This window comes from Osmerus mordax, unplaced genomic scaffold (assembly GCF_038355195.1).
Source record: "Osmerus mordax isolate fOsmMor3 unplaced genomic scaffold, fOsmMor3.pri Scaffold_75, whole genome shotgun sequence".
NCBI lineage: Eukaryota > Metazoa > Chordata > Actinopteri > Osmeriformes > Osmeridae > Osmerus > Osmerus mordax.
Genome location: NW_027120632.1, coordinates 1 through 22,441, shown reverse-complemented (window position 1 = coordinate 22,441; position 22,441 = coordinate 1). Strand labels below are relative to the sequence as shown.

General features: G+C 50.0%; 3 protein-coding genes across 3 annotated transcripts; all 3 read right to left on the bottom strand.

The window, feature by feature from the left end:
* Positions 1-532: 532 nt before the first annotated feature.
* Positions 533-1,382, bottom strand: LOC136940179 (achaete-scute homolog 1b-like). Its single transcript, XM_067232275.1, has 2 exons — positions 700-1,382; positions 533-574 (listed from the first exon to the last, which is right to left on the bottom strand). Exons 1-2 carry the CDS (start codon positions 1,314-1,316, stop codon positions 568-570), a joined length of 624 nt encoding a protein of 207 aa, XP_067088376.1. The 5' UTR covers positions 1,317-1,382; the 3' UTR covers positions 533-567.
* Positions 1,383-1,880: 498 nt separating this feature from the next.
* Positions 1,881-13,035, bottom strand: si:ch211-210p4.6 (malignant fibrous histiocytoma-amplified sequence 1 homolog). Its single transcript, XM_067232272.1, has 11 exons — positions 12,974-13,035; positions 11,544-12,414; positions 11,002-11,296; positions 10,475-10,655; positions 9,899-10,080; positions 9,234-9,440; positions 8,677-8,972; positions 3,919-4,073; positions 3,538-3,718; positions 2,978-3,045; positions 1,881-2,630 (listed from the first exon to the last, which is right to left on the bottom strand). Exons 1-11 carry the CDS (start codon positions 12,987-12,989, stop codon positions 2,611-2,613), a joined length of 2,472 nt encoding a protein of 823 aa, XP_067088373.1. The 5' UTR covers positions 12,990-13,035; the 3' UTR covers positions 1,881-2,610.
* Positions 13,036-14,686: 1,651 nt separating this feature from the next.
* LOC136940178 (ras association domain-containing protein 7-like) lies at positions 14,687-17,387 on the bottom strand. Its single transcript, XM_067232274.1, is given in 6 exon segments — positions 14,687-15,083; positions 15,160-15,434; positions 15,648-15,915; positions 15,918-16,264; positions 16,431-16,539; positions 16,885-17,387. Coding segments are annotated over 6 exon segments (1,377 nt in total). The 5' UTR covers positions 16,939-17,387; the 3' UTR covers positions 14,687-14,759.
* Positions 17,388-22,441: the final 5,054 nt, after the last annotated feature.

Here is a 22,441-nt window from a genome sequence, read left to right as displayed (position 1 = left end):
GACGATTATCTGCTCTCATTCAGAGCTGCTGTGGTTCTGCATAGAAGCAGCTTTCACACGAACGACTCTAGCAGCTGTTTCTTGTCTACTTGTTAATCTGTCACATAGGCTACAAGTTTAAATATGAACACAAAATACACACGAATAGTTTTATAAATAGAAAAAAACTTTATTAAACCTACGTTGTATAAAAGAACAAAAAATAACCTCTGAAATCGCATATTTACATATTTGTTTAAAACGGAATGGACCAAGTGCATATTTTACAAACCAAGTATCTGATGTAATTAAGGATTTACATTTAGTCATTTAGCAGACGCTCTTATCCAGAGCGGATCAAGGTTCATCCTAGGAAATCTCAACAGTTTGGTGTTTCGCTCTCAGCGTAAATAAATAATGTCCGCTGGTCTCGTGACGTAGTCCCATTTGTTTACTGCGTGTTTCTGACCTCCGTATGAAGCACCGCTGCACGAACGTCTTATTCCCCCTGTAGTGGGTGTAACCAATGTATCTCTTTAAGACACTGTGTTTCGGTGTAACCAATGTATCTCTTTAAGACACTGTGTTTCAGCACCTGTAATAGAGAAAAAAACAATGTTTAGGGACGAGCATGTGACCATTATTTACTAAACTGCGCTTTTCGTAAAGGGGATTTCCTCAGTCAAGTATCGTAATGTTGAGATATGATCAGCTGCATACCTGTTGGACCAGGTGGAGAAATGTAGAAGGTCGTGTTCCTCGGATCCCAGGTGTTCGTGGTTACCGCCTTCCTCCGAGGAAGAGGAGGTGGATAGGGGAGACTCCGGTCCCGATGAGCAGGTGCTTGATACGGTAACGGAGGGGGACGGAACGCTCCAACCCTGAAACACCGCGGAAACCGCGTCGTTCTCGTCCAAGAGATGCTGGAGGGCTCGAATATACTCCACGGCCGAGCGGAGCGTCTCCACTTTGCTTAGCTTCCCGTTGCTGGCGGCCCCGCTGGGTACGTGCTGACGCAGAGTCTGGAAGCCTGCGTTCACCTGCCTCACTCGGTTTCTCTCTCGCTCGTTCCGTCTGACCACAGAAGAAGGGAGCTGTTGTTGCTGGGAGTACGGAAAGTTTAGTACAGTAAAGTTTGTCCTCTTTTTGCAGCGGAAAAGCTGCGGGGAACCGGAGCGCTGTTTTTTCAGAAGTGTGGACAAACTTTGGTGCTGACCCGGTGTAGAGCTGTCCAGGCTGGATGCACGCAGCGCGACGTGACTGCCCGAAAGCCTGAGAGACAGCGCACATTGAGAGATGTTTCTACTTGAGGTTACAGTTGATGTCGTGGTTTCCATCTTTGTAGATTCTGCAGTTAAATGCGACGCCAAGTTTCGAAGCACAAAATTCGCAGTCCGGTTCGTCGTCTTGTTTAACGGTGTTTGAAAGTTTAGAAATGCGACCGTTCGTGATGGACCTCTCCCTTTTAAACACGCGCCTCCCCCTTCAGACCGACTCTCTTTTGAGGTCCACGCTTTTGAGTCCAGCCCCGCTGTGTAATTCTTTGGCACGTCAGGTTCGCAAGCCGGGCGCGTGTCCTCCGCACTCCATGGGCAAGCTCATTTCCATACCAATTATGGCGCATCGCGAGCTCATTGGCTGGTTCGAAGGAAGGCAGCGGCTGTCTTTTGTTCCGGTCTGAATCTCAGTTCAGCCTCGTCAGGGTTCATTCTTCTCTCTGGTTTACATTCTTCCTCCTTTTGACAGTCTTCCTCTGATGCTGCTTCCAGCCTACTTTTAAAGGCTTAGAAGAATGATTTTGAGTTTGGAGAAAGTGTGTGTATAAATGATACTGTCTGATCAGAAAGTTGACAACTGACAGTACCAGAAACATAAAAGTCTGAAAGAATTTCAAAGTCAAAAGGTCCCTTTTATTTACCATTGATATGTTGGTAATCAACCCTTGTGTGGTGTTATTTGTATTTCCCAATGTTTGTTGGTCTGATGGGCACACAATTACTGGGGTTTTACAACAATACCGTTTTTTTAAGTATATATATATTCTTTTAATTTTGTACAATTTATGACAATAATGCGTTGAAAAAATAGTATTGTAATAACATGCAGCTTCCTACAAACGATTTAGTAGTTTCACAAACTTCAGAGAGAGAGAGAGAGAGAGAGAGAGAGAGAGAGAGAGAGAGAGGGAGAGAGAGAGAGACAGACCGCAGACAGAGCTCTGATGGTTAAAGGTGGGTTAAAGTGTTGCAAACCAGCAATTCTGGCTTGAGTACGAAAGGATTCAAACCAAAATATCTCACCCCCTCCCTTAAAATCCACTCCCCCCAATCGCACTGCCTGACTGTCGGGAGGTAGGTAGACAGACAAGTAGCCCGTCCAGTCATTGCATTTGGTCCGAATGCCGTCCCATCATTAAGGTCGGTCTGAACTAAAAGATTGGTTGTGTTTATTACAGTCTTGTGATGCCCACAGATATCGGACTGATTTCATTTTAATGTTGAACCTTTAAATGTAATGATTGTTAACTAAGTAAATAACTCAACTAAGACAAACTAACACCTGCAGGCGGATTCCAGCGACCAGGTCGAGCTGGAGTTGGGCTCGTCAGGGTTTCCATGGTAGCATTCTTCCTCACTTGGAGACACCAGGGACTGTGTGGAACAGGGGTGAGCTTCAGATAGGGACAATCCTTACTTACGTCACATTTACATTTCATTCATTTAACAGACGCAACATATAAAAGGCATAAAGGAAGTACAGCGAGGATAAAGGATCACGAGTGCATGATGGTATTCCATTCTACCAATGTGTCTTTTCTCTGCAAGTTGTCGAGAGAAGAACACAAAATAATCACAGACCATCTCTTGACTCTGACCAATGAAATCGTGTCAGAACTTCTGATCCTGGTTCCTGCTGTACTTTCCGTATGTTCCTTTGGATAAAAATGTTAATGTAAAGTACATTGTGTATTTTCCTTCTACTGGACAGGGTACCGTACCTTTGGGGAACAGTAGTTCTGTCCGGCGTGGGTGTCCGTTTGTACAGACCACCTTCTCATCAGGAACTCTGTCAAACAAACATGATGCAACACCGTGACTACACACCTGCCTTCTGGACACGCGTGATCAGCGATCAGTCTTGATACAACATCTGTCTTTCAAGTAGCCGAAATCTGACAAATTCCTTTTTGGGAAATTTTTAGTCTAAAGTATTTTTTCAACCTTTTGAAAAAGAAAATTTTATTTTTTCTCAAAAGTATTTCTTTAACCTTTCGAAACTTTTTGGGAAACTTTTTTCAAAAATATATTTTCAACATTTTGATTTTTTTTTTCACAGTGAAAGGAGGGGAGTGAGGTGAACGGAGTAGATTAAAGCTTCTTCTTAAAATAAGTAGTGAAGAAAAGTACTGTTAGAAATATCTACTTAAGTACAGTAGAAGTATTTGTACTTTGTTACGTTCCATCTCTGGTCGTCATGGCATCAGCTAATGGGGAATCCTCAACCAGAGAATTAGCTTTGGATAAAACACATCATGATCAAGATGATAACAACACTTACATGCTGTAGATGTCAGCGCTGTCGGAGACCAGCTCCTGCCAGTCCCTCCAGGGGAACATGAAGGAGCAGCCAGCCTCCGGGCAGGGACTGTAGACCTGCTGGACCAGGCCTGGCCACTGCTGGGCCAGCCGCCACAGCTTGCATATCACCGCCAGAACCATGTCCCACGACTGACGGAACTCTGCAACACACAACTCAAAGTTTGAGTTTTGTACTCTGAAGTTAAGTTCAACTTTAAAAAAATGATTTGTCGCCGATGACTGATATTGGGCTGAGCACATGATCAGACATGTCCTGTTCAGTGAGGTCTCACAGGATCAGACATGTCCTGTTCAGTGAGGTCTCACAGGATCAGACATGTCCTGTTCTGTGAGGTCTCACCAGTGGGCTCTGGTCTCTTGCAGCGTATCTCTATGAACTGGTCTTCATGCTGGCTGTTCTCCCTGAGCAGCACCCGCCTGGGCCAGGAACAGAGCAGGCACTGGTCCCTCCCCACCCAGTGGGTGGGGTACAGGGAGCACATGTTCACCGTCAGCCTGGGGGTCAGAAGGAAACACTGGGCGTTAGGGGTGGGTCCCTTCCTCCACCTAGAGGTAGGTACTAGGGGTGGGTCCCTTCCTCCACCTAGAGGTAGGTACTAGTGGTGGGTCCCTTCCTCCACCTAGAGGTAGGTACTAGGGGTGGGTCCCTTCCTCCACCTAGAGGTAGGTACTAGGGGTGGGTCCCTTCCTCCACCTAGAGGTAGGTACTAGTGGTGGGTCCCTTCCTCCACCTAGAGGTAGGTACTAGGGGTGGGTCCCTTCCTCCACCTAGAGGTAGGTACTAGTGGTAGGTCCCTTCCTCCACCTAGAGGTAGGTACTAGGGGTGGGTCCCTTCCTCCACCTAGAGGTAGGTACTAGGGGTGGGTCCCTTCCTCCACCTAGAGGTAGGTACTAGGGGTGGGTCCCTTCCTCCACCTAGAGGTAGGTACTAGTGGTGGGTCCCTTCCTCCACCTAGAGGTAGGTACTAGGGGTGGGTCCCTTCCTCCACCTAGAGGTAGGTACTAGGGGTGGGTCCCTTCCTCCACCTAGAGGTAGGTACTAGGGGTGGGTCCCTTCCTCCACCTAGAGGTAGGTACTAGTGGTGGGTCCCTTCCTCCACCTAGAGGTAGGTACTAGGGGTGGGTCCCTTCCTCCACCTAGAGGTAGGTACTAGTGGTGGGTCCCTTCCTCCACCTAGAGGTAGGTACTAGGGGTGGGTCCCTTCCTCCACCTAGAGGTAGGTACTAGTGGTGGGTCCCTTCCTCCACCTAGAGGTAGGTACTAGGGGTGGGTCCCTTCCTCCACCTAGAGGTAGGTACTAGGGGTGGGTCCCTTCCTCCACCTAGAGGTAGGTACTAGGGGTGGGTCCCTTCCTCCACCTAGAGGTAGGTACTAGTGGTGGGTCCCTTCCTCCACCTAGAGGTAGGTACTAGGGGTGGGTCCCTTCCTCCACCTAGAGGTAGGTACTAGTGGTAGGTCCCTTCCTCCACCTAGAGGTAGGTACTAGGGGTGGGTCCCTTCCTCCACCTAGAGGTAGGTACTAGGGGTGGGTCCCTTCCTCCACCTAGAGGTAGGTACTAGGGGTGGGTCCCTTCCTCCACCTAGAGGTAGGTACTAGTGGTGGGTCCCTTCCTCCACCTAGAGGTAGGTACTAGGGGTGGGTCCCTTCCTCCACCTAGAGGTAGGTACTAGGGGTGGGTCCCTTCCTCCACCTAGAGGTAGGTACTAGGGGTGGGTCCCTTCCTCCACCTAGAGGTAGGTACTAGTGGTGGGTCCCTTCCTCCACCTAGAGGTAGGTACTAGGGGTGGGTCCCTTCCTCCACCTAGAGGTAGGTACTAGGGGTGGGTCCCTTCCTCCACCTAGAGGTAGGTACTAGTGGTGGGTCCCTTCCTCCACCTAGAGGTAGGTACTAGGGGTGGGTCCCTTCCTCCACCTAGAGGTAGGTACTAGGGGTGGGTCCCTTCCTCCACCTAGAGGTAGGTACTAGGGGTGGGTCCCTTCCTCCACCTAGAGGTAGGTACTAGGGGTGGGTCCCTTCCTCCACCTAGAGGTAGGTACTAGGGGTGGGTCCCTTCCTCCACCTAGAGGTAGGTACTAGGGGTGGGTCCCTTCCTTCACCTAGAGGTAGGTACTAGGGGTGGGTCCCTTCCTCCACCTAGAGGTAGGTACTAGTGGTGGGTCCCTTCCTCCACCTAGAGGTAGGTACTAGGGGTGGGTCCCTTCCTCCACCTAGAGGTAGGTACTAGGGGTGGGTCCCTTCCTCCACCTAGAGGTAGGTACTAGGGGTGGGTCCCTTCCTCCACCTAGAGGTAGGTACTAGGGGTGGGTCCCTTCCTCCACCTAGAGGTAGGTACTAGGGGTGGGTCCCTTCCTCCACCTAGAGGTAGGTACTAGGGGTGGGTCCCTTCCTCCACCTAGAGGTAGGTACTAGGGGTGGGTCCCTTCCTCCACCTAGAGGTAGGTACTAGGGGTGGGTCCCTTCCTCCACCTAGAGGTAGGTACTAGGGGTGGGTCCCTTCCTCCACCTAGAGGTAGGTACTAGGGGTGGGTCCCTTCCTCCACCTAGAGGTAGGTACTAGGGGTGGGTCCCTTCCTCCACCTAGAGGTAGGTACTAGGGGTGGGTCCCTTCCTCCACCTAGAGGTAGGTACTAGGGGTGGGTCCCTTCCTCCACCTAGAGGTAGGTACTAGGGGTGGGTCCCTTCCTCCACCTAGAGGTAGGTACTAGGGGTGGGTCCCTTCCTCCACCTAGAGGTAGGTACTAGGGGTGGGTCCCTTCCTCCACCTAGAGGTAGGTACTAGGGGTGGGTCCCTTCCTCCACCTAGAGGTAGGTACTAGGGGTGGGTCCCTTCCTCCACCTAGAGGTAGGTACTAGGGGTGGGTCCCTTCCTCCACCTAGAGGTAGGTACTAGGGGTGGGTCCCTTCCTCCACCTAGAGGTAGGTACTAGGGGTGGGTCCCTTCCTCCACCTAGAGGTAGGTACTAGTGGTGGGTCCCTTCCTCCACCTAGAGGTAGGTACTAGGGGTGGGTCCCTTCCTCCACCTAGAGGTAGGTACTAGGGGTGGGGGAAAAAATCGATTCACATTTGAATCGTGATTCAGGCTTCTAGCGATTCAGATTGATTCACAAATTTTATTGTATTAAAAAATATTTTTGTATGACAAGAACAATTAACTGCCTATCACAGTCAAATAGAAACAAGAAACACTAAACAGCAAACTGGAATCAAATGTAAGCATAGAATCTAAATTGGAATAACCATTTTTTTTTATTCAAAATCGAATCGTGACCCCAGGAATCGATTTGAATCAAATCGTGAGGTACCAAAACATTTCCACCCCTAGTAGGTACTGTGTACTAGAGGTAGGTACCCTGCACTGTGCTCCACCTAGAGGTAGGTACCCTGCACTGTGCTCCTCCTAGAGGTAGGTACCCTGCACTGTACTCCACCTAGAGGTAGGTACCCTGCACTGTACTCCACCTAGAGGTAGGTACCCTGCACTGTGCTCCTCCTAGAGGTAGGTACCCTGCACTGTACTCCACCTAGAGGTAGGTACCCTGCACTGTACTCCACCTAGAGGTAGGTACCCTGCACTGTGCTCCACCTAGAGGTAGGTACCCTGCACTGTGCTCCACCTAGAGGTAGGTACCCTGCACTGTACTCCACCTAGAGGTAGGTACCGTGTACTGTACTCCACCTAGAGGTAGGTACCCTGCACTGTACTCCACCTAGAGGTAGGTACCCTGCACTGTGCTCCACCTAGAGGTAGGTACCCTGCACTGTGCTCCACCTAGAGGTAGGTACCCTGCACTGTACTCCACCTAGAGGTAGGTACCCTGCACTGTGCTCCACCTAGAGGTAGGTACCCTGCACTGTGCTCCACCTAGAGGTAGGTACCCTGCACTGTACTCCACCTAGAGGTAGGTACCGTGTACTCCACCTAGAGGTAGGTACCCTGCACTGTACTCCACCTAGAGGTAGGTACCGTGTACTCCACCTAGAGGTAGGTACCCTGCACTGTGCTCCACCTAGAGGTAGGTACCCTGCACTGTGCTCCACCTAGAGGTAGGTACCCTGCACTGTACTCCACCTAGAGGTAGGTACCCTGCACTGTGCTCCACCTAGAGGTAGGTACCCTGCACTGTGCTCCACCTAGAGGTAGGTACCCTGCACTGTACTCCACCTAGAGGTAGGTACCGTGTACTCCACCTAGAGGTAGGTACCCTGCACTGTACTCCACCTAGAGGTAGGTACCCTGCACTGTGCTCCACCTAGAGGTAGGTACCCTGCACTGTGCTCCACCTAGAGGTAGGTACCGTGTACTCCACCTAGAGGTAGGTACCCTGCACTGTACTCCACCTAGAGGTAGGTACCCTGCACTGTGCTCCACCTAGAGGTAGGTACCCTGCACTGTGCTCCACCTAGAGGTAGGTACCCTGCACTGTACTCCACCTAGAGGTAGGTACCGTGTACTCCACCTAGAGGTAGGTACCCTGCACTGTACTCCACCTAGAGGTAGGTACCCTGCACTGTGCTCCACCTTGAGGTAGGTACCCTGCACTGTGCTCCACCTAGAGGTAGGTACCGTGTACTCCACCTAGAGGTAGGTACCCTGCACTGTACTCCACCTAGAGGTAGGTACCGTGTACTCCACCTAGAGGAATGTTCCAGAGCAGATCTCTAGCATACAGGAAGTTTCAGAGGAGATCTTTAGCATACAGGAAGTTTCAGAGGAGATCTTTAGCATACAGAAAGTTTCAGAGGAGATCTTTAGCATACAGGAAGTTCCAGAGCAGATCTCTAGCATACAGGAAGTTTCAGAGGAGATCATTAGCATACAGGAAGTTTCAGAGGAGATCATTAGCATACAGGAAGTTCTGGAGAGGGGATCTGTCTTGCAGGTAGTTAGAGAAGAGTCGTCTCTACCAAACAGGAAGTTACGGAAGGTTTGTCTCTACCAAACAGGAAGTTACGGAGGGTTTGTCTCTACCAAACAGGAAGATACAGGAGAGTCATCTCTACCAAACAAAAAGTTACAGGAGCGTCATCTATACCGAACAGGAAGTTACAGTAGAGTCATCTCTACCAAACAGGTACAGAAGAGTCGTCTGTACCTGTGAAAGAAGCCATGAGGGACCTCGGGCAGGAAGTACACATGGACACGAACATCGTCCTGCTTGTCCACCCCCCAGGCCTTCTCCACCTCCCTGTTGTCCAAGAGGTAGTTGGGGAATAGGCAGGCCGCATCCTGTTCTCTCTGCCTCAGCTTGTCCGAGTCCCACTGGGCCTTCCCCGGGACGAACTCTGGTGCGGCTGGGTCCAGCGGACTGCCCAGCCTGGTGGGGAGACACACCTGGAAGTGCTGCAGCATACTGAGCAGAGCCCCTTCCTCCCTCCTGCTCCCCACCACCTGCAGTGGAACCCAGGTGAACTGGTTAAACTCACTCCTTAGTAGAAATACTGCCCGCACAGCCCCATCGAAGGGCTTTTCAGTGGTGTAGCTGGTTGAAGCGGTGTTCATAAAGTTGATGGCTAACCAGGTCTCCCCTTCTCAGTAAATATGAATTGTGAAATATTAGCAATCATTGATAACTAGTAATTATTAGTAACTGAGTAATCATTAATTACTGGGTCATCGTTAGTTACTTAGTCATGAACCAGGTGTCCTGACCTCTGAGACCAGGTCCTCGTCCTCGTCGAGGCCAAGGCGTTTCAGCTCCCGTAGAACCAGGATGCGCGTGGCCACGTTGGGCAGCATGCCACGCCCCTGCAGGGCCTCCACCCAGGCCGCCCTCTGCAGGGCCAGCACCCCCTCCTGGAGGAGCAGCGGTCCGGGCAGGTCCTGCAGCTGCTTAGCCAGGTCTGGTCTCACCACGGTCTGCCCAGCGTGTCAGAGGGAGAGAGCGTGTTAGGGTTCCTGTGGTCGCCCCTGCGGTTAGGCCAGGGTTCTACACAGTCTTTTACCAAGATTGAAGGGTTTGATTTTAGAAAAGTGTGGTGCATCTTGATGTAACCCCAGGGACTGCAAGTGGAACCAGGGAGAATTTGTACGGCAATAACATATCTTCACTTTTCATTCACATTTGATTTAATATTTTCCTCTGTTCTATTAACACTTTGCAATGAAAGTTTGAATGTACAGTGTGTACATGCCAGGTGGCTGAGATCACACTGTGACTGGTAAACAGTCACTACTTCCTTGACTCTGACCACCAGAACTAAGCACTGTATCTTTCTGCTGTACTTTCAGTGACCACAGTTGGTTTGTGGCTGTGGATGAAAGGGTTTGTTAGCTGAACGCAGCGTGCGGTTGGCATCTCCTCCAGGCTGCGTCACCTTGAAGAGGGAAATGAGGACGGAGGGTTGAGCGTACACGGTCTCCGCCAGCGCCGGGATCTCCTCGTACCAAACCAGGAGCCCGATGCGGTGCAGGTAGCGCAGGATGGAGCTCACGCTCTCTTTGCTCACCTCCACCTTCTCCAGGATCATGTCCCTCAGTTCTGCTAAACTGACAATCCCTGACGGAGGAGAGAATCTCAGGTAAGGGTTACGACGTATAGCTCAGTTTTCACAGGTTCAAATCCCCCTGTGTAGCTTTGGATAAAAGCACCTAACTGAATACATCACTTGGGACAGGTATAGGTCAGTGCTAGAGAATTTAACTGCAGATCTAAGAGGTTCAAATCCCCCCTGTCCGTGGCTTTGGGTAAAAAACATCTGTTAAATAAATGCATGTATCTTTAGCTATAGTTTTACTATCAATACATCAAACATTGGGCAAGGCACTTTACCCTACTTGCCTCGGGGGGAATGTCCCTGTACTTACTGTAAGTCGCTCTGGATAAGAGTGTCTGCTAAATGACTAAATGTAAATGTAAACATGGTTACAGCTTTATGGTCTGTACTCCTGACCGTGTCTGGGGATGTGCTGGTGTTCGAGGAGCGTGTGAATGGTGTGCTCCACGTCCCCGTAGCTCCGGGGCAGGGTCCTCTCTGCGCAGGGGAACGCCTGCTCGATGTGCTTCAGCAGGTGGGCCTTCAGGGCGTCGATCCCCTCCTGCCTGGTGCAGGCGATGGTTATGAGCTTCATGACCTGCACACAGAGGAAAGCTGCTGAGGGCCCTGCAGGACAACATGCTGTTTTGGGAGCCTTTTCTGGGCGTTATTAGACAGAGACAGTTGAGACAGGAAATGTAGGAGAGAGAGAGGGAACAACCAGGGTGCCCCTGTAAAGCCGTAGGTGAGATGAGGTTGTGTTTTAATATGGCTGGTAACACAGACCGTTCTTTGACTCTGACCACTGAAACACTGTTAGAACTACAAACACAGTTAGAACTACAAACACAGTTAGAACTACAAACACTGTTAGAACTGATTCTTGATCTTCTGCTGTAATACCTATTTGTACTATTCGTACGTCGCTTTTGGATAAAAGCTACCTGTAGTTTGCGATCCATGAGACGATCCATCTCCATGATCTGGTCTGAGAACTGCGTGGGGTCTCTCTCCTCCAGGGTCTTCTTCTGTCGGGTCAGAACCAGCCTCCGCTCCTCCAGCGCCTCCCTCACCTTGTTGTCCAGGTGAGCCCTCTTCTCCTCCACCTCCTCCAGACTCCTGCACTGGTCGGAGTGGGTCGCCACTGGGAGCACCACCGAGTCTGGTACACGCAGCTGGATGTTGTTGATCCAGAACCAGACCTTCTCTGTGAAGGACTGGGGGTCTTCCACGCTGTAGCTGGGACACACACATGATGGGGTTGTTTCTGTCATCGAAATCTCCACCTCTCAGCTACCAGGCACAGTGCAGAAGTTTTATCTTGACTATCGCGCAACAATTACAATTTATTACATGTAACTTACATTACATCAAATAATCTCTGGGGAGATGTGGAATTTAAGGTGGACTAGGGTGATGCGTTGTTTCTAAGGTGGACTGTGTGTGTCTTCAGCCGTGAGCGTGAATCAGTTCCTACAGTGCTCACCTGGCCAGGTCGACGGCGAGGATGACGAGGGCTCGCGGGGTGATGAAGACGTGGTGTGTGAGGTAGTACTCCTCCTGGCCTGCAAAGTCCCAGAACAGCAGCCGCACCCCCTCCAGCTCCAGCTCACAGATCTCGATGCCCTCGGTGCGGTCGTCCTCCTCCACCTTCACCGGCGCTCCGGCATGCAGGCTGCGGCTCAGTGTGGACTTCCCTGCCATGGACGAGCCCAGGAACATGGTCTTCACCGTGCAGGCGGTGGTGTTGCTGTCCGGGTCCCTGAACAGCAAGGTGAAGTAGTTCTGGATGTCCCTCACCCCCCCCACACATACCTCCTCTGGGGGAACCCTCAGAGGGTTCCCGGAGAACTTGAAGAGCTTGAGCTCCGAGTTCTGGAACAGCCCTGGGGGGAGCTGGGTGACGGAGTTCATCTCCACATGCAGCTCCGTCAGACCAGACAGCCCCACCAGAGGCTGGAGGTCTGTGAGGCTGTTGTGGGACAGGTTGAGGTAGGTGAGCCTCCGGCAGCACGCCAGGTCGGCCGGGAGCTGAGAGAGACGGTTGGTGCTCAGCTTCAGGAACTGCAGATTCTCCAAGTGGGGGAACAGCCCCTCTGGGATGACCCGGATGTTGTTCTGGTTCAGGTAGAGACGCTCCAGTAAGCTGAGGCTGCCCACCTCCAGGGGGAAGTCCAGGAGCTCGTTCCGGGAGAGGTTGAGCTCCTTCAGGCAGAGCAGTAAGGAGAGACCCGAGACCTGCTTCAGTCGGTTCCTCTGGAGGTCCACCCTCTTGGCCTCCGCTCCTCGCTCAAGCAGCTCTGCGGGCAGCGCCTTCAGCTTCCTCCCTGACAGGTCCCACTCCCTTTTACTCTGCCCTGCACAGACACACAAGAGATAACAACAAGGGAGTCAGATGGCTGAGCGGTTAGGGAATCGGGCTAGTAATAAGAAGGTTGCCGGTTCAATTCCCCGCCAGGCGGAATTACATTGTGTCCTTGGGCAAGGCACTTCACCCTACTTGCCTCAGGGGAATGTCCCTGTACTTACAGTACGTCATTCTGGATAAGAATGTCTGCTAAATGACTAAATGTAAATGTAACAATGGGTTGGTTAGCAGACAGGTTTATCCCAGAACTATCCAAAACTAAAACTATTTATAGGGGGGATTGCAACTTCTTGAACTGCAGTCAACTGCTCCACCCATCCAATCCAAGATCATTAGATTTGTTTATGTGACAGAACAAATGCATTTAACTCCCTGACCCTGACGCATGGCTTATTAGTCACTGTTTACTCTGACACTTTTTTAATCATTCCTTTTCTACACTATCAGAACACACCTACCATAGACAAACATATAATTTGTATTACCATTGTTAATCATCAACTTCACTGTTTTTGCGGAAATTATAAGAATTCAATCTAACTACTTACCATTAGATCGAGACATGTTGCCGGTGGATATGATTTTATCTTCCCCTACTGTGCCGGCTGTGCACAGAAAACACACTTCACTTCCTGCTTAATACGGTAGGCGGTACTAACCATACATTACATTTTTACTGAATTAGTAATAGCCCAGAGCATTTATTCCTCTTCTGTAGTGTATAGTAGCGAACAAGTGATCGTTCTACAAACCGTTAAAACTCCCCAAATATAAATGTACACGTTTATTTTTTATGTGTAGATATTCTGAAGTTGGCCCTTCTACATGTGCAAACATGTATTTTCTGAACATGCACGAGTTAGGAAAGAACAACAAAGCCTATAGCACAAGTTGGTTAGATTTTATCTTATAACAAACGCGTATATGATGTTAATGTTAGTTTTTAAATTCTTTGTTACGGTTGTCACAGTGTCATATCTCACTTTTGATTTCTAAAGACACACGATTTGTAGTTTCACTTTCTATAACGTGACGGAGGCAGGACGCTGCTGTTTGACGTTAACCGGACTGAGACCCGAATAACCGGTACATGAAAAACGATGGAATGGTGCCCTTTTACTGGTCATACAAGGTAACAGTTGAAAGTATTCAAAAGGCAGGACACGCTGTTGATAGGGCTACTTCAAAACCTTAGTCAGTAAGATTTACATGTTCGGACACTATTATGATCTATTCTACAGGAGTAGTTCTTACTTAAAATGTTAGAAAATGTAAAAACAAAAATGATTTTAAAGAATTGTATTTCATCATAAACAACGTTGCCATTGGATTGGGGGTGGAGGTTAGTATGACACATTTATGAAACAATTTGACTTCGTTTTCACAAAAGAAAAAACGAATGTATTTGACTGTCCATCCTGTCATAGTTTAGACCTGTGTTTAATAATTAAAATCGAATTCAGTTCACTTTATTATCTTTAGACGAAATTTTAATACTGCAATCTAATCCTTCGAAAATAATGCAAAACGTGCAACCGAGTAGCATATATTAATTTAGTTTTATTAAATGTATAGCATGTATTTACAAAGTATCATAAAACATATATCATTGTCACACTTTCACATAGACACTCACACACTTTCACACACTTATAAACACACTCACGCTCAAACACACTCACATGCTCACACTCACATGCACACACACACATGCACACACACATGTGCACACACACACGTGCACACACACACATCCTGATAGTCACATCAGACAGCTGCTTGCTGCAAAACAAACTAGGTTACCCTTCACACAGCCCTGGATGGGAAGTGACAGAGCAGTTTAACCTTCACATAGCCCTGGACAGGAAGTGACAGAGCAGTTTAACCTTCACATAGCCCTGGACAGGAAGTGACAGAGCAGGTTACCCTTCACATAGCCCTGGACAGGAAGTGACAGAGCAGTTTAACCTTCACACAGCCCTGGACAGGAAGTGACAGAGCAGGTTACCCTTCACACAGCCCTGGACAGGAAGTGACAGAGCATTTTAACCTTCACATAGCCCTGGACAGGAAGTGACAGAACCATGCCAGAAGAAATCCTTTCATGTTTAGTAAAACTTGAGGTGTGTGTGAAGAGTGGTGTGTGTGAGGGGTGGTGTGTGTGAGGGGTGGTGTGTGTGAGGGGTGGTGTGTGTGAGGGGTGGTGTGTGTGAGGAGTGGTGTGTGTGGTGGAGGTGTGTGTGTGTGGTGGTGTGTGTGTGAGGGGAGGTGTGTGTGACGGTGTGTGTGAGGGTGCATGGAGGAGTAGTGATCACACAGGGGGAGTATGTCCTGTTAGCACACGATCACAGAGTCACTCTGATCCTCATCCAGCACGCCTGCGCTGCACAGATAGGGTATGGGGGCGTGGCCTGGGTGGGGCGTGGAGATGGGGGCAGGGTGTGTCTGGTCAGGTGGGAGGGGGGATGTGTGGAGAGGTTGAGAGGGGTGTGTGTGGTCCAACAGGGGTGTGTGTGGGTGGTCAGGTGGAGGTGTGTGTGTGTGGTCAGGTGTGTGTGTGTGGTCAAGTGCAGGTGAGTTTCCTGTCTGCTGAATGAACTGCTGGAGCTTACACTGTCTGAAGTCCTTGTTCAGCTCTTCCATCTCCTGCCGCTTCTCCTGGAAAACACAACGCAGGGTTCAAACCAGCCACCTCCCTCCTCCTCTCCTGCTAAACAACACATCACAGCTTCACCTCCACCTGCATCTGCTCCTCCACCGCCTGCGTCTCTCTCTCCGCCTCCATCATCATGGCCTTCAGCTCCTCCCCCTGCACCTGGCGCAGGTGGAGCTCCACCCTCAGGGTGTCCAGGGGGGCCGTGGGACGAGCCCTGCCCAGCCGGGAGCCCTGCTGCTGGGCCTTGTGCTGTAGGTCTCTCCCCTGGTCCTCCGCACTGGCCTGGAGCTCCAGCACTCGGCCGCTGCAGTCTTCCAGACAGGAGCACAGATGCTTCAGGCGCCGGAGCAAGTCTGGGGACACCAGAGGTACAAGGCTAAGTTACACACACAGTGTTACTGCGGCTGGTGAACCAACGCGGTGAAAATTATGAAATGCTGCCATCTACTAGTTGTGCAATGTAACAACAGTTACCTTTCTGGAGTCAACTGTTCTAGCGTGGAGCTATACACCAGAGGATTTGTTTATACTAACAGGTTTGATGGAGAACATGATGAGCTCCTCACCTTGTTCTCTCTCCATCTCCACCTGTAGCTGCTCTTCCAAGATCACCTCAGCCTGGTTCAGCCTCTCCTCCTGTAGGCCCAGAGCCAGGCCTGGGGCTGGAGTTAGAGGCCTCTCCCAGGTCTCCTCCTCCCTCTCTAGGCCTCTGAGCTGGGCCTCTATGTCTCGTAGTGTCTCCTGTTGCTTTAGCGCCTGACTGAAGATGTCTTCCTTAGAGGGAGGGGGGGGAGGGAGCGTGGGAAGAGGGGGAGGGAGCAGGGGAGTGGGGGGAGGGAGCAGGGGAGGGGGGGGGAGGGGGGGGGGGTAGAAGCCCTCAGCTCAGGAGAACCTGTCTGGGCTCTAGTCCGTCTGGGGATGGTGGAGGGCCCGAGGTGAAAGCTCAAAGCCTTCCTGGGCTCCCAGCATGTGGGGGGTTCAGGGTCGGGGTGTCGGGGGAGAAGGGATGGAGCCCAGCCAGGGGACTCATCCCCCAGGCTGGGCCCAGTCCTGCGCAGGATGAACTGGACCTCCTTGGCCAGGGTACCCACCTGGGCCAGGGAGCGCAGAGGACAGTCATCCGCCACCAGCCTCCTCTCACAACCCGGCAGCTTCTGAAGCAGCACGTAGCGTCCTGTCTGACCTGGAGGGGAGGGGAGGAGAGAGGAGGGGAGGGGAGAGGAGGGGAGGGGAGAGGAGAGGAGGGGAGGGGGGAGGAGATGAGTATAGCTCAGTTGTTAGGGTTCAACTAACTTCACTGCAGATCAAGACGTTGCAGTCAAATCATCAAACAGATGAAGGAAACCAACCAATGGCTTGAGCAAGAGCGATGACCACTTCCTGGCAAGAAGTGTCCAGCGATAGGCCACACACCACTCTGGCCACGCCCTCCACCCACACCTTCAGCTCCATCTCCAGCTGTCAATCAGAGGAGGAGAACACAGAAACCTAAAGCATAGTAGATTAAAGCAGAGTACAGTAGAGTATAGTAAAGTCCTTATCAAGTACTCATCAACTTATCTTTTCAACCTTTCAAAACTTTTTTTTAAACTTTTTTTCTGAAATATTTGTTCAACATTTCGAAATAAAATATTTGAACCTTTTTTTCGAATATATATTTTTTTCAAAGATAGTTTCTAAACCTTTCAACAAAAAGTTTTTTTTTTAAAGCTGTCAATACGGGTTAGGTGAGAGGATTTGTATAAGCCCTATCAGTGGCAGATCATTTGACAACAGTGGTCACAAGTTCACATCCGTACCTACCACCCCCCTGTCGGCGACATCGCGTTGGATAGTAGTATCTGTTACATAATACATGACATCCACCAGCGACGTGAGCTCACAGTAGATAGTTTATAACAGAAAACGCTTTCGGCTCTTCGTGGGAACGAGACTGACTGTAAACCGATAGCCGTGATACTGTTCCTGTCACCTGAATAATGGATGAATACAGAGTCAAAATAGTGCACCTTTTCTCAGTCTCTCACAGTGTAAATGTCCATATATCCGGAGGAACCTGTTTATTGTACAGCGACACCGTCTTGCAGTCGAGCTAGGACTGGCTAACCAGCTGGTCGCTCCAGGCGTTTTACACTGTCCGATAGTTAGAAGCTTATAGCGGGCTAACCGCTAACACGATGCTAGCAAGCGGACCTGTCGTGGCCGAAACTGCCTTTGCTTCGGGAATAATCGAGTATGTGCAAGGTAGTAACTAGCTGACAGTTCACAGGTGTGCTTGTGTGATGGCTCAAACACACTTACATGGACACGGTCGCACACACACGGTCGCACACGCTCGCACACACACACACGCTCGCACACACACACACGCTCACACACACACGCTCACACACACGTCATCCTACTCCTGATCTTTAGTGCAGACAGTCCGGAGGAGTTGGACGGGATCGACCGGTTCTGGTGACTTCCTGGTGAAGCAGCTGTTTCAAACATGTCTATCTGGCCCACAGCTTAGCTTAGCCTTGTTTTAGACCGTAGACATCATCAAAAACTGTTTATGTGATGTTATGGTTTGTGACAAGCCTTCAAAGAAAGGAAATGACCAAAACAACCACAACTCTACCGATGTACCAACAAGGTTTATTCCAGATTGCAGCATCCTAATAACCTGTTACAGAGCGGTCACTGGGCCACAGCTCTAACTAACTATACTATCTAAACTTTCTACAGTTTATAAATAAACGATTTAATACTAGATGGAAAGAGGAACTATTGTTGTAGAGAGAGTAAGTGAAAGAGAAGATGGAGAGAGACAGAGAGTAAGAGAGAGAGAGGGTTTCAGGTGAATCCAGGTGTCTCTGGCTCCGCCCCCTCAGAGTGTAACATCCCTGACTATGTTTCCAATCAGAGGAAAGCCAAGCTGGAATGTAGCTACATTCCTTCAGACACAGGGGCACTGCCCCCCCCCCCCCTTCCCCAGCAGAGCTACAGCTCTGGGATAGTCTGTTTTTGTTTGAACATCATTCGGACCAAATATAAGGCTGCAATCCCTCCTCATTCACAGACAAACACACAAACAAACATTAACAACCATAATTCTGAAGTCCATGACACACTTATCACCGTAGCATTCACAGCATCTCTAATGTTGTAAACACTGGTGGTATAGTTCACCATGACCTACTTAATAAGTACACAGCTGTAGATACTTTCATCCTTTTCACTGCAAACACACATACTGGAGATACACTGGGCGACTGCCCTACATAAACAATTACATCCTTTACATTTTACATTTAGCAGACGCTCGTATCCAGAGCGACTTACAGTAAGTACAGGGACATTCTCCCCAAGGCAAGTAGGGTGAAGTGCCTTGCCGAAGGACACAATGTAATTTTTCACGGCAGGAATCGAACCGGCAACCTTCTGATTAATAGCCAGATTCCCAAACCGCTCAGCCATTTGACCCCCCTACTGCTCTACTTAAACAATTACATACATTTTTAAACATACAGATTAGTACTCACAGCCTTTGACTGCAGCTCAAGAGGTTACGAGTTCAAATCCCCTCTGGATGATGCTTTGGTTAAATGGGTCTAAATGAACACATTTTTATGAAAATGTGAAAATCCTTTCAGGACAGAGAAAAGCCCTCTTGTGTGTCAGGTCCACTTGTGTAAACAGTGAGTGGCTTCCTGCGGAGAGAAAGAGGTCTAACCTGTTTCAACACAGAGAGAATGTTGTTTTGCTTTTCCTGCTGGTTCAGGCCCCTTTCTCAGTTCTGGTTCTCTTCCCTTCTGACAGCTGGCTGAGGGCTCCTGCTCCAGGTGAGCTCAGGTGTGCTCAGGTGTGCGTCTTAAGACTGCTATGGGGAAACTCTGGAATGCAGCCCTTCTGGGCTCTCTGACTGAATGGAGCTCTCTCTCTCTAGTGCTCTGTCTCTCTCCCCCTCTCTCTCTGTCCCTCTCTCTCTGTCTCCCCCTCTCTCTCTCTCTCCCCCTCTCTCTCTCTCTCTCTAGTGCTCTGTCTCTCTCCCCCTCTCTCTCTGTCCCTCTCTCTCTGTCTCCCCCTCTCTCTCTCTCCCCCCCCCTCTCTCTCTCTCTAGTGCTCTGTCTCTCTCCCCCTCTCTCTCTCTCTCTCTCTCTCTAGTGCTCTGTCTCTCTCCCCATCTCTCTCTGTCCCTCTCTCTCTCTCTCTAGTGCTCTGTCTCTCTCCCCCTCTCTCTCTGTCTCCCCCTCTCTCTCTCCCCCTCTCTCTTTCTCTCTCTAGTGCTCTGTCTCTCTCCCCCTCTCTCTCTCTCTCTCTCTCTCTAGTGCTCTGTCTCTCTCCCCCTCTCTCTCTGTCCCTCTCTCTCTGTCTCCCCCTCTCTCTCTCCCCCGCTCTCTCCCTTTCTCTCTCTCTCCCCCTATCTCTCTTTGTTTCTCTGTCTCTGTCAGATACACCTACATGGTATAGCATGGTTCCTGTTTCCCACACATACTCTCACACTCACTCACTCACTCACTCACTCACTCACTCACTCACTCACACACAGCTTATCAGCAATCACAGGGTGCCATACCACAATCAAACCACTAGGGGGCAGTCTACTTCAAGGATATGTAGTAGATCTGCAGTCTGTGCTCTATGACTGAGCTGTACCCATCCCACTCCCCAAAATTAGATACTGTTGGAGAGAGAGAGAGAGAGAGAGAGAGAGAGAGAGAGAGAGAGAGGGAAGGAGGGAGAGAGAGAGAGAGCTGTCACCTGCAGGTCTCACTTCCCAGAGTCTCCTTCACACCTGACAGAGAGACAGCCCTGGGCTGCACCAATCACATGGACAAAGAAAAAGCTCACTGACCAATGGGGATTCCCTGCTGCCATTCTCCTAACACGCCATTGGCGAACAGTCTCCATCATCCCGGACGTTTGTGGAATGAGAAAATGCCCTTTGGCTGGTCCGGACCAGCTCTCCCCTGTCAGCTGACCAGACATGTGGAACAGGGACCAGGAAGAGACAACCAGGAGGGCCTTCTCTCTCCCCCCATCTCATTCTCCCTCTCCCTCTCCCCTCTCCCCCTCCCTCTCCCTCTCCCCCTCTCCCTCTCTCCCTCTCTGTCTTCTCTCTCTCTCTCTCTCTCTCTCTCTCTCTCTCTCTCTCTCTCTACGTCCTCTCCTTATCCCTCTCCCCTCCCCCTCTTTCTCTCTCTCTCGGCTGTACTTGCTGCCTCTATGCAGGCTGGTGTTTGTATCCAGGTCCCCCCCTCTCCCTCCCCTCTCTCCCCCTCTCCCTCCCTCTCTCCCCCTCTCCCGCCCTCCCTCCCTCCCCCTCTTCCTCCCTCACTCCCCCTCTCCCTCCTTCTCTCCCCCTCTCCCTCCCTTTCCCTCCCTTTCAGACAGGTGGAGAGCAGCGTTGCTGGCGGGAAGGTTGTCAGCTTCCTGTTTCCTGTGGGAGTGAGCAGGTGCTGCGCTACAAGACACTGATGAAGGAGGTCAGAGAAATGTTTCTATCGTTCAGAGTTCAGAGTTGACCTGTCAATCACTCCTGTGATGTTCTGACACACAGACCGGGCCATTGGAATGGAGGTTGTGTATTCGCACACAAACACACACACACCAACACAGACACAAACTAACACACACACACCTTGTAGAAAGAGGATATTTAGGTGTGGGGTTGAGACAGTTCAGTGTCAAATCTCCCCAAAATATATATCCCAAAATATATTTCTCAAAAAAGTTTCGAAAACCATGTTAGAAAAGATTTCAAAAATTATTATTAAAAAATATTTTTTTACGTTTTGAAAAACAGGGTTTGAAAGGTTGAACATTGAACAAAATTAGGTTTTGAAAAAAACCTTTTCCCAGAAATGGTTCGAAAAATAGGTTTTTGAAGGTAGAATTTTTTTTTTATATGTTTCATATATTTTAGAGCAGCAGAGCCCAGGACCAGGCCAGAGCACGGCTACAACGCTACAAATTACCACGTCTCGCTAATGTAATTGCAGGGCTGCAGTCTGAATGGGAGTTTCCACACACAGCATTTTCCTCGCCAGTTGTGTAATTACCAATGAAATGCTAAGTTAGCACTGCGTTCCCACGACAACTTGTGTTGTCAACAGCTTTACCGCTGTCTGGTCTGCAGCCTTGCAGGCAGTGAGACTGCTTGTTATTTTAGCATGTTACTCTAGTCTGTTAGTGTGTTACTGTGGTCTGTTAGTGTGTTACTGTGGGTCTGTTAGTGTGTTACTGTGGTCTGTTAGTGTGTTACTGTGGTCTGTTAGCGTGTTACTGTGGTCTGTTAGTGTGTTACTCTAGTCTGTTAGTGTGTTACTGTGGTCTGTTAGTGTGTTACTGTGGTCTGTTAGTGTGCTACTGTGGTCTGTTAGTGTGTTACTGTGGTCTGTTAGCATGTGACTCTAGTCTGTTAGCATGTTACTCTAGTCTGTTAGTGTGTTACTCTGGTCTGTTACTGTGGTCTGTTAACGTGTTACTGTGGTCTGTTAGCGTGTTACTGTGGTCTGTTAGCGTGTTACTCTAACAGCAGCTGAAGCTACATTATGTGATTGTTTCTCTGGCCTTCAGCCTTTGAGACACAGATCACAGACATCACTGATTGGTGGAGAGAGGGGATTAGATAAGGGAGAGATGAGAGACTGGGATGTGTTTGTGTGAGTGTGTGTGTGTATGTGTGTGTGTGTGTGAGAGAGAGAGAGACAGTGAGGGAGAGAGAGGTTAGGGTTAGGGTCAGAGTATTGGGTGAAAGAGTTGACAGCTCGTGGAGAAGCAAGCACGCTCTTTGCTGTCGCCAGCGATTTGTCTCTGCTCCCCTAATCCCACCCTACTCTGTGATGGAGACTGTGCCAGGATTAGTAACCAATCAGATTTAGACCCCCATCCCTGCTCCTCCTCCCTGCTTCTCCTCACCATCATCATCAAACACACATGCAGACACACACACACACACAACCAGAAAGCGCTTGATTGACCCCATATAGAGGTCGTAACCTTTGGTTCCTGGACAATGGCGAGTGATGCAGGCTGGGGGAGGACAGGAGGAGGAGTTATATTAATTGATAGGAAGTACTGTGAGTAGAGGCCCGTGTGTGTTTGGAGCTTTCACACTGTCCTGGAGAGCTTCAGGGACTGCTTTGTTAGGAACAGGAGAGGGGGATGGGAGAGGGAGAGGGGGAGGAGAGGAGAGGAGGGGGAGAAGGAGGGGGAGCAAGGGGGAAGAGGAGAGGAGGGTGGAGAGGAGGGAGGGAGGGGAGGAGGGATGGGAGGATAGGAGAGGGGGAGGAAAGGAGACAAGGAGGAGAAGGAGGGGGAGGGAGACGAGGGGGAGTAGAGAGGGAGAGAGTGGAGGGGCAGGAGAAAGAGG